The 12232-nt window shown below is 38.3% G+C and overlaps 1 protein-coding gene across 3 annotated transcripts in view; it reads left to right on the forward strand.

Annotated features, from left to right (window-relative positions):
- The window catches only part of gria4a (glutamate receptor, ionotropic, AMPA 4a), a 97877-nt gene that overhangs the window by 52339 nt on the left and 33306 nt on the right, over window positions 1-12232 (forward strand). For 2 of the 3 annotated variants that reach the window (XM_054603391.1, XM_054603382.1), the window contains exons 8-10: window positions 3268-3435; window positions 4329-4433; window positions 5423-5533. In XM_054603391.1, the coding sequence (XP_054459366.1) occupies window positions 3268-3435; window positions 4329-4433; window positions 5423-5533 (384 nt within the window). Of the gene's footprint in view, window positions 1-3267; window positions 3436-4328; window positions 4434-5422; window positions 5534-7291; window positions 7328-12232 lie in introns of those variants that run through there. The other variant, XM_054603402.1, reaches the window with a different exon arrangement.

Raw genomic sequence — 12232 nt, forward strand, 5'->3', positions numbered from 1 at the left:
TGGAAATAAACTTGTTATAAATGTTTGTCACAGATACCCACAGTGGACATGCTTACATACAAAATATAGATAAATGGCAGGTGAAGGTGTCCTCATTTTTCAGAACTTTTTTAACATATTTGATTAAGTGTATTCAAAGGTTCTTTTCCAAAAATGACATTTACCTCTGACTTTTGCAAACAAATAAACCCGATTTTAATGATTTGAACCAATAACACAAAACCAAGTTTCTCAAGTGACAAAAGATGCTTCCAAAGTGCTCCAGGCTAATTGGTGCTGTATAAAAACTGAGCTCTGTCAGCCTTGGGCCAACTCATAGCCGCAGGCCAAATAGTCTAATAATGTGCAGTGTGAAAACCACTATGGAGACATGTCCCTTTCACACTAAAGAATGGATTTTGAGCTAGCTGCTTTTGGCCATCAATCAAAAATTTCTTAACCCAGTGATACTCAGCAGCTCTGCCTTGAAATGAGCTCCGGTGTGCCTGGATATTTGTTGAAGTATAATGAAAATGATCAGTTATGTCTCAATATCCTTTGATGATTATTATTGTAGCCTCTGTGTGAAAAGTTGCACGTGCTTTCTTTTGGCGGCTGAAGCTCAGTGGGCAGAGCTGGTTGTGCTTTAACCACAAGGTTGGTGGTTTGAACTTCAATTCACAATGTCCGCATGTTGAAGTGCCCTTGAGGGAGAAACTGAACCCCCAATATGCTCCACTTCTCCTAAGTGCTTAGGATGGGTTATTGTAGAGGCTTTTTAAAAAAAATTATTGCATTCACCATTTATAAATCTGATCCTTGGTATGGGTAGAGTTAACTCCTACGAGGCTATTTAAGAATTCTTGTTTTTGTTTTCTCTGTGTTCTCTTGGTGGATTTTACCTGAACTTAGAGATTTGGACTGATCATAGAAAAATTACCCGGATTTGGCGTTTTTAAAAAACAATCTTTATTTTTTATTTTTATGTGTCCCGAAGGTGTTTCTATCCTACTTGTGAAAGAAAAAAAAACAGTATGCTAGCTGGCTCACTTTTTTTGTTGTTCTCTCCTTGGTTTGGAGTTTATAGTCATCATATGACAGTTTCACGCTAAAGGCTTCTTTAGTTTCAAAGGGGAGAGATGAAAGGAGGATGACATGGTTGTGCGGCCTTCCATGCCTTGTGGGATGCAAATCAAGGGATGTCAGTTAGAGAGTAAACTACCTGCAGAGGCTTTAGAGAACAATGGCTGAGTCGCTCAGCTGACATCCCTCTTTCCTCCCATTTTCATCTCACCACTCGTTTCCTCCGTGATGTGAAGGCAGCCCGCTGCGTGTTTGACTGCCTCTGTCTGTGTGGCGCTGTGTGCGAGTGTGTGTTGGCTGGGTGGGTTTGTTGCTGCTGAGTGTGTGGTGATGTCCCCTGCTGTGTGTTACCTATAATGAATTTGTCAAACAATCTGTCAAGATCAGCACTGCTTTCAAGAGTTTCATCAGAGAACAGATAATATTATGTCTTACCCTTTCACCTTTCCTTACCCACTGTAATGTTTCAAAGGTCCTTTAAAACAGTGAGTGTTGTTACTCAAACTCACTTCTAAAGGGCCACATCGTATTTTAAAATATAATTAAACCAAATTCAAAAATATTTTACCATCAAAGGGGAATTTCCTAATAAAGTTAAAATAAGTCAAAATAAATTTAATTATCCCATTAACAATATGATTTAAACACATTTTTATGTCATTGTAATGGCCCAGTGACTGTTTTTGAAAACTATAAGCCTGTATAAAACTAGGACATTTAAAGTGACATTACAGTTACAGTGATTCTGATTAATGTTCACAAGTGTGAACTGTGGAAGTCAAATAAAAGTCATTGTGATAGACTGAGGCACGGGTCAGCATGTTTGCATGGTGGTAAGGTTGGTTTTATGGATTTAAGATGGTCGGAGGTCGGATGCAGTAATACAGCTGTTGTCTATCATTAAATGGGTTCTCATTTTATTAATAAATCACACAGGTCTACGGTAAAGCCCTGCAACATTAGCACATTCTACTTTGGCTTTGTAAATCACAGAAAGCATCTATTCAAACACTGTTTGTTGTGTATCTTTACTCATGGAGTCTTGCAGAGGACACCATCACTGAAAAGAAAATGTTGATGTTTTCTTTACTTTTCTAAAATGTAGCTGAGCACTAAAAGAACAGAAATGATTGGATTGGAATATTGGATCCACCACCAACATTTTGATCGCATGAGTAAAAAAAGCTGTGACCTCTTTTTGATTGTTGATTGGTAATCAGAGACTAAAAGCAAAATCTAAGTAAATGTTTTGTGATGTTGTTAAAATCGACAGAGTTTGTAAAATGTAAAATGTTCTAGATTATGTGAATTTTAGAAATTATTCATGTTGTTTAAACAGGCCCTATTATGCTATTTTCCGAGTGCATATTTTTTATCTCAAGTTACAGTTACAACATGTTTACATGCGTTAATGATCATAATCCTCCTTTTTCTCATCCTGGCTGTCCTGCAGCACCTCTTCTCACCCTCTCTCTGAAATGCTCTGTTGTAGCGCTTGCTCCTCCCCCTAGAAAGCAAAGTCTGCCCTGATTGGTCAGCTAGCCCGCTCTGTTGTGATTGGTCAATATTTCACATTTCAAAAAACTCTTCCTCCAGAGCTTCAGCTCCGTCTCTCTCTTTTGTTGTTTGAGTGCGGGCCAAACTAGCAGGAAGGAGTTTTATATCACTTTCGTAACATTATGACCTCATAATGTTACGGAAGTGAAGGAGAGAATTCAATGGAGCCGTTTCAGGAGCTCAGGAGCAGTGTTTCTGAGGGGGAGGGTAACTCCTTTTAGGAGTGGACTTCAGGTTTTACACTCTACGGACCTTTTACATGTAAAAAATAAATATAACACACTAAAGAAGAGGGAAAAAGTGGAAAAGCATAAAAGGGCACTTTAATATTTTAGAAACAACAGAAACACTAAATATGTACTGATATTCAGTCTTTAATTAAAAAAGTGCATGTAGGTACACATTAACTTTATTTGTTAAAAAAATAACAGCTTGGACATTTATGTATTTTCAGCCCTGGATTCACCCTGAGTAAAACAGGGACTGTTTCAGGAAACATTTTAATGCTTGAAAATCAACTTTATGTCAGGATTAATTTCTTTAATTCTGTGTACTGACAAAGAAGAGGTATTTTTCTACAAGGCAATTTATTTTTCATGATAACATTTCTTTTCTCTTCACGCACTCTGTTTTTCCTCTATCCTTCAGTATACCTCATCTCTAACCTATGATGGCGTCCTTGTGATGGCCGAGGCCTTCCGCACCCTTCGGCGTCAGAAAATTGATATCAGTCGCCGTGGCAACGCTGGTGACTGCCTGGCAAATCCAGCTGCTCCGTGGAACCAAGGAATAGATATGGAGCGTGCACTCAAACAGGTTGGCACAATTTTGAGGATGTATAGTTTTGTATAGACAGGTTGCGAAACAGTTAGACAGATGTTCACACACAAGCAGTCAGCAAAACAGCTGGCATAAAAAGGGAAAACTGTTCCAGAAATCCATGCCGCCATGTATGTGTTTTAAATTGTTGTTGGGACTTTGATGGAGTACCCCCAGAATCCACAAACACACTTCACAAACTAACGTGTATTGCTTTACTTGTTGGTAAATTGTTATGACCTCCATTCAATTTTCAGCTACTACCCTAACATTAACAATAAGCACTATTCAGTATGTGTCAACCCATCACTTACCCTAACATTAACCCAGTCCTACTTCTAATCTTGACTTGAAAACCAAGTTAATCCTAAAATAGGCTACTTACTAACCTTGTGGAAACTTAATTTTGTTATCTGACTATTCATATTATTTTGGGAGAAACCACAATTTGTTAACTACTCATGGTCACCATTTTCTCTGCAATCGCTATTAAATATATCTGCATTCAGTAATTAACTTTGTATATAGGAGTTTTTATTTTTAACGGGGGTGTCCTCCATTCCCGAGTGGATTCTGATTGCCTTGCTGAGCACCTGGAATGGACAGGAATTGATGCATGCATGCAATTCAGCGTTACTGCTGGTAATATTATTTCATTGGTATGAGCCTCACTGCTTACTGTTACTGTTTGGCTGCACTATAAATGGATATTGCTCAAGGAGGGTTTTTCTGCTGTCAGAATGAGGGTACTTTAAATGTTAGGCCACACTGTCTGTTACAACCAGTAACTATGGCTGTTTCAAAATCACCTAGACTCAAATCCTAAGTGTTATAACTGTTTTGTTTGTATTTCTCTCCAGTCCTTACTATCATTGTTGTTATAACTTCAGGTGCGTATTCAGGGCCTGACTGGGAACATTCAGTTTGATCACTATGGTCGGAGGGTCAACTATACCATGGACGTGTTTGAACTAAAGAGCAATGGACCACGCAAGGTAAGCTGTCTTCATGGCTTAGAAACAACATAAAAAACACTTTGAATTGGTCCTTTGAACAACATCAGAAACATACCACAGCAAACATATTCCATTCCGTTTCTGTGATTTATTTTCAGGCTGTGGTGCTGAAAAGCAATGTCAAAACAACTGCATGTAAAATCCATAAGGAAGGCTCCTTAAATCACCACTGACAGGGCATACACTACTGTTATTGTTGAAGGATAATAACTGTAGTTTTTAATCTGTGCTGCATATTTTTGTTTTATCCATCATGATTGTTAATTGTCTAAATAATAATTAATTAATTTAATTATCTCCAGAATTCTTAATCATTAACTGTCTTACTTCAGTTATGAATATATGTACATAACTCTAACTGAACCATCGCGGCTTGAGTTTGAATAGCTTTTTGGAGAGTACATTGGGGAGCAGCTCCCAGTAAACCTTGGGGTACATAAAACTCTACTGTGACATAAATAAGGAAAGTTTGAGCATAACCCTTATTTTTAACAGCAAAAAAGAGGAGGACAAGGCTTAGGTTGCACCTACTCATAATTTATCTTTAATGGATAAAAAAAACATACATGTAGGGCCTATAATAAAGAAATAATTCCTTTGCCAGCGATGTGTGGTCATTGAAAGTTTCTGCCTCACATTCAATATCTCTCAATATCTTCTACAGTTCCAATGGGAAATCTGCTGGAGCGCACTCATTCTGTTGACTCATTTATTTTTATTCCCTTCTCTCCATCTCACAAAGATGAAGAGAAAGTTCGATTTATGTTCCAAATATATATATGTCTATATATATGTCTATATATATGTCTATATATATATTCATTTGTGTTTGTCTATCTTGATTTTATTGTAAGCATTTTACATTTCACTTTTGCATGAATTGTGCTATAAAGAGTAATGGATTGGATTGATTTGTTATTTTTTCTTTTATGCTCATTCTCTCTCTCTTATCACTCTGCTTCTCTCAGATTGGCTACTGGAACGACATAGACAAACTTGTGTTGGTCCAGAACGAATATGCTCTGTCCAATGACAGCACATCGATGGAGAACCGCACAGTAGTCGTGACAACAATCATGGTAATGTACCCTCAGACTGCTTTCATTTCTGCATTATCTGGGTGCTGTTTGAGATTTGTTTGAAGCTGTCCTGCAACACAGCAGTCTTTCCAATTCCACAACTTAATTACACCAAAACCTTGCGCTCACCTGCTTTCCCAGCTCACATCTGCTTCATGTAAAGGCTTATAGTTTACGGAGAAGCAAGATTAGTGCAAATGCAAATGTCAAATCAGGTGCACATTAATAACGATGTTAGACGTGCTAAATTGACCTTCTGTACTTTTTCAAGCAAGATCAGGTGCACAGCATCTTTGTTTAACAGCACTAGATAATGACCAATGTGTTAAAGGCAAGGCTTTGCTTCTGCAGTACGGTGGTTCCCAACAAGGGGTTGCAATGATCAAGATAAGATATATATATAGATACATTTTTGCTAATAGTTGCCCAATAGGATAGAGAAAGCCATGGAATGAAGTACAATGTCTGGATGTGATCAGGCAGATCTTTGTTATTGTGAAAGAAAACACAGGTAAGAGCAGGATGATCTGTACGAGTTGAAGAGTGCTCACAGAGCTCAGCCAGGAGGAAGTGGCACTTATCCAGCTGGAAGATTACAGTAATGTCTCATTAGTAGGCAAATCTAAAACTGACCTCAGATCCCTGTTTAGAAGTGACCTCAGTCCAGACTCCTCTAATGGCTTTCTCATAGACACCAGTCTGCAGCCAAGTATAATTACTCCTCTTTCTTACACAAACACTGATAAAAGATTGCTAATCGGTAGATTTGTGCATATCCTCTGCTTACATTTGATTTCACTTCGCCCATCTGCAGACTTTTTATGGTGGCCATCCCTTTCCTGTAAATGCAATCAGTCTAATTCAATTGGGCATGCAAAATGATGCAAGTGAAAGCAACTCAAAAGACTAATTCCAGCCCTGAGATAAAACAAGCCACAGATGCTTGAGCTTTGGCAATTCAGCACTTTGTATCAAGCCACTTCGCTTCATCCAGCAAACTCCTTAGTAGGACCAAAATATCTGCAGTCGTACTGTAGTGCTTACGATACAAATATCTATAAATGTTCAAAGATTTGATAACAGGGATAAAGTCTACAATGCCTCCAGTGGCTAGAAGTGGTACTGGCCAGTCAGGTCAGCACAGAGAAAAGAAAAAAAACATGCTGCAGGCAAGAGTTCATAAAAATGAATTCAGCTGGACTAAATGTCCCCAGCGACAGTCACGCCTGCAGACATGCACACTTCAACTGGCAATGTGTAACGCTGCAGTGTGTGGTGCTTTCAGCCAGGCCCAAGACAAGCAAATAAAAACACATCACCACAATCAAATCATTTAAAAGGCAAGTTGTTTTCCTGCGACAAACATTGTAAATAAGTGTATATTTTGTTAATATGCCGTTACTGTTAAGATAAATCATATATATCTGTAATTGTAATCATTTTGTGTGTTTGAAAAAGAGGTTAGTGTGCAAAACAGAGTTGGGCATTACTGCATTTGTCTTTTTGATGTCTGTTCCCTCCCTATTTCTTCCCACCCATGTATGTCTGTCATCTGATTATTTCCAACCTCACTATCCCCTCTCTTTCCCTCCCTCTCTAACTGTGTCTTGCTGTCTTTTCTTTAACTCCACTCATCACTCCAACCCCAATGCCCCTCGTTTTTACCTCCATGCCTACCCCACCTGCATATTTCTCTGTGGATGGTGACCTCAGCAGGCCTTGGCTAACCTTAGCTCAGCCACCTCCTCCTCTTTGCAGCCTCTGATGGTGAGGAAGCCTCTGCTGCGACACTGATGCTGCGTCTGCAGACAGAGCGACAGACAGACACACAGACTCACCTGAGTCGCAAACCCTCGGGAAAGACAGAGGACAGACAGACTGATAGACTAAATGTCTCTAAAGGCTCAGTACAAAGACTCATTGTTCTTTTTTTGCTTTGTCATGGTGGCTTTGTTCTTAATGTGTATTTGGTTTGAAAGGGGATTTTTTCGTTTGTCTTAGAAATTATTTCTTTAAGTGGTTTACACTGCAATAAAACAGAAGAAATGGCAAAGAGGGACAGATGAGAGGGAGATTCACGGTCACCATGTTTTTTTTCAGCCTGCTAGGCACTTGGATGCTTTGCTCGCTGTGCTCCTCATGACAATAGCCACAGTTAGACGGATACTGTGGCTGCTGTCAAGATTTGACACTTGGCTACACAAAATCACCAGACTGTCAGACAGCCCTGTTAATTCAAATTCTTTTCACTCCTTTCGTGGACACACCACCTTCTCTGCTACACTATGGGAAAACCTGCAGGATCATTTGTTCTCTTTCTCTATATACTTTTGTTTTGTTTTGTGGAGGAGAGTGATACATGGACAAATCTTTGTGTCAGTCTTGCATTCTGCCGCCCTCACCTTGTGACACTATTCTCCCTCCACCTTTATCGTTCTGCTCTGTCACTCTGTAAATCTACTCAGTCATGCTTAGTCAGCCAACTTTCCTCTACTGTTTTTCAGTTCCAGTGAGAGCTTTACACCACCTGAATGTAAAGGAATTCAACACTAGGGCCGCTTGGCTGTAGCACAAGAGATCCACCCAGCACATTGTAATGGCGCACATTACACATTTTTTAACTTGTCTAACTGACACACTAGCATTGTAGTAAAGTGCGTTAATGGAGATTTATTGTTAAGCCTGTTGACATTTACTTCACCTGTTAACACAGGAGGACATGGCAATTTCGTATTAATGCTTTTGAGTTTGCCTTAGTTAATTGCAGCATACAAACTGCTCCTTTATTTATTTGAATGTTTATTTGGCTTTGGTATAATATGACAATATAATAGATTTTCTGACTCACTCACTGTTAAGCTGTTCTCCAATAAAGTGTTTATAAATGAAACGTCAATGTTTCTATCCCACAATGCTCCTCATCAGGATGTAGGACAGTCATCCATAGTGATGAAGAGAGGAAATTGTCATTAGGGAGTTACATTATTTATGTGATGGTAAAAAGTCAGTCAAATTACATAAACAGAAGACAAAATACGAAAGCTTCTGAAAATATTGGCTTTGGAAATATATGTTCAACTAAAATGGTGTCTAAGAAAAAGTATCGTGGATGCTGGTTGACTGGCTGATGGACTGAACGGATGGTGGCTGAATTATAAACTAGACAGACAACAAGTCTTGTTTTTTGCAGGCTGGTTAGTTACCTGGTGGACTGACTTACTCAGCAGCTCACAGTCTTCGTGTCTGGATGAGTTACTGTGGAAAGCTTTTTAACTGGCAGGTTGTCTTGTGACAGAGGATTGGCATTGTGACTAACAGTCTACATACTGACAAACTGTCAACAGGTCATTTGTTTACTGGTCGACTGACTGCTGACCTGCCTTGCTCTCTTTATGGTGGAATTGCTGCAAGATAATCATACTGGCTCACTGGCCAAATATGTGACTGGATAGATGATTATTTACTATAATTTCAGATTAAATGAATGAATGAAGTGATTGTCCAATTGACTGACTTCTTTGGCCATCTGAAAGGATGGCTGGTAGGCTTACTTATTGTCTGAGAGGTTGGATTTACTTTTACATCTGGCGAAAGTCTGGCTCTTTAGATGCTGAACTGATTGAACGTCCAGATGGCAGCCTGAATCCATGACTGGACAGTTAGGTGACTGTCCATTCGGGGGCCTGTCTTTTTCACTGACTGCCTAACTGGCTTACATAGCAAGTCCTGTCTGCCTTTTTGGCTCCAGTGTGAAGTGTTTCATGTCTTATCAGCCCCAACCATTTGCTTCTACAAAGCTGTTCTTCCTCTTTTTCCCCACCCGTTTTCCCTCTTTAAGTCCGTCCTTTCAGTTTTTCTCCTGTCTTGCTTTCCTCCTCTTTTCCTCAACTATTTTCACATTGTCATATTCCTCTTCCTCTTTATCTCTCCTTCACACTCCCTGTTTCTGAATCTATCTTCTCCTCTCACAGTAGCTATCTCTGTGCGTATTCTGATCTGGTCCTTCATCTTTCTTCTGTAGTTTCGTACAGCCAACATCTCACACATCCCTCTCTCCTTCCCCATTTCCATACTCTCCCTCTTTATTTTCCTTTCAACCTCCTGATCATCATTGGCAATATTACCTTCACATCAAGACAAAGGCATCTGGGGAAAACTGATAACAAGCCTTCAGGAGGCTTTAAAGTGAAACGGTGCCACCTTTGGCAGAGCTCCCGCTCGTTTGCTTGCATCTGTGTGGGTTTTTGTCGACTTATGTGTAGTTGCTTACATGATACTAAATTAACTAGCCTGCTCTGATTTCAAACACTTGACCTTGTAACATGATAAACATGAGAGTAATTTAATAGAGGAGGACACTGAGATGGTTGCATTAGCTGATTATAAACAGTAAGCTTTTTTCCATCTCAATGCAACAAAAAATTGAATGCACTAATTTACATGTCTCATTGCTTATAACATCTCATTTAATCAAAGAACAAAGTAAAAAATTAAATCATGGGTGTTTCTTGCCCAACTATTTCTTGTTTTGGAGCAGTGACTTCCTTGACCATAGTCCACTGGTTGCCTGCAACCTCACGGTGACAGCAAGACTCCAGTCATTGTGCTAAGCTAAGCAAACCTTATTCTTGCTGTAGCTTCATATTTCACAGACAGATATGAGAGTGGCATCAATCTTCTCATCTAACTCTCAACAAGAAAGCAAATACACATATTTCCCAAAATGTCAGATTGTTTAGTTGTTGTTAAGATTATTGATGAAGTGCTCATCCTTTGTTGGCCCAATGTTTCTCCTTTGGTAGTTCCAGATTCTTGAATTTGTTTTTTAGTGTATCCAAAATAAGTCTGCCAAGTACTACAGATTTTTAATGAGTATAATCATGTCCATCTGGTTACAGCATTATTATCATTCATTCTTTTGAATCACTTGAAAATAATCCAAAGTAAAGATGCCCACATTGTCAATGTACTGTAATGTTGCATGCAACAAACAGGCAATTCAGTATCATTCACAAAATTCATGTCCAAGGACGTTCCCTCATAAACTTCAATGTCAAATTTTTGTCAATACTTTTTCAATCTCTGGGCAGTTAACATCACACCAGACTGGTAACAATCAAGTTTATGATGCAAAGCAACACAAATTGAAGTGAAAAGACAGCTAGATGATGGTGAAAAATGTAAATTTTGATGTAAACAGTAATGAGGCTTCAACTATGAATCACACTGGTATTGTGTTGCTTTTTTTTTCTTTTTAAGCTCAATTCGTCATTACTTCTAGTCTTTATCCTGCTACAGTACAGAGCAATCCTCATGGCCGTGTTGATCTGTACCAGAGATTTAAAGTGAAACTGTTTGATGTTCATTAACATTATGATTCATGTTGAGTCAATGGAATGAGCACCCGTGGACATGCTAATGTCCTTGATAATGATATTTTAGGGGAAATGTTTTTGTCGGTTCTGAATTTTAACAGAACGGGGCAAATGTTTGTATTTGATGATGATGATGATGATGATGATGGTTATGATGATGAGCATCACGTTGTTGATCAAAGTGTAAAGTGTCTTATTTCTGTGGCTGGTTCTGGAAGAAGTGTATTTTGTTTTAAGAAATCTTATGCTGATGACTGATAATGGTTTTGAAGAAATGTGATAATGCAATGCTAGGGGTGTTTTTTGTTTTAAAATGTGTGTTTATTTCTCAACCTTATACTGTATATGTACATATGACACTATCTGTATTAATTATCATGTGTGAATTCACATGTGTGAAATAATGTTCAATATTAATCTTAAATGTGGTTTATAGACACAGAAATGGACACGCACATTCCAAAGCAAATTGTGACAAAATGTTAAATCTTGCAAACTATTTAACTGGACGAATAATTAAGTTGCTTGGCAGAGTGTACAGCATGCTAAGATGCTCAAAATGACTATGATAGCATTTTGATGTTCAGCAGATATAATTGCCATGCTCACCATATTAGTTAAGTGTGTTAAAATGCTAACTTTCTTCTTCAAGTTTGACTAACTATTACTAAAAAATTATCAAAATAATTCTCCCTATTTTTGTTTTTAGTTATACACACAGTAAAGGGTTCTATTTCAAGCTCACTGTTTACTGAAGAGAAAGAGGATTAATGTATAAATCTAGCTTCTCTATGTAGGTTTTGTTTGAACAGTTCCGTTTCCATTGTGCTTCTGATCTAGATATAGATATAGATTTTCTTTAAATGATATTCAATTTCCCACATTGAAGATTGCTCCCTCCAAATCTATGTCAGAGGGATTATGTTGCTCATTTGACCCCTTTTAAAACATGTCTAAAATCTTATTTGATTAAACTATTGTTGTTTTCAATATGAATCAATTTCCTGAATGAGGAAGTCAATCCAAAAGATTATGTTATCATCTTTGATTGTGTTTTATAATCTTTATAAACCTTTTCATAGCAGGGGAGTGTTGGATATTATAAAACCCTGTTTGATTAATTAGATGAGATTAGTTTTTGATTCGAAAGGGTTTGATAGCATTTTAATAGGCTTGGTTTCAGTTGGATTACAGGGTGAGCAGCCTCAGGCATAATACCATAACTCTCTGCACCTGATGAATGAGCTGTCACTCAAAAGTCAGTATGTGTGTTTCTTTTCTCTGTGGATATCCTGCTTATGTGGGATAATGTATGTGCATGCTT

Source organism: Anoplopoma fimbria, chromosome 1 (assembly GCF_027596085.1).
Source record: "Anoplopoma fimbria isolate UVic2021 breed Golden Eagle Sablefish chromosome 1, Afim_UVic_2022, whole genome shotgun sequence".
NCBI lineage: Eukaryota > Metazoa > Chordata > Actinopteri > Perciformes > Anoplopomatidae > Anoplopoma > Anoplopoma fimbria.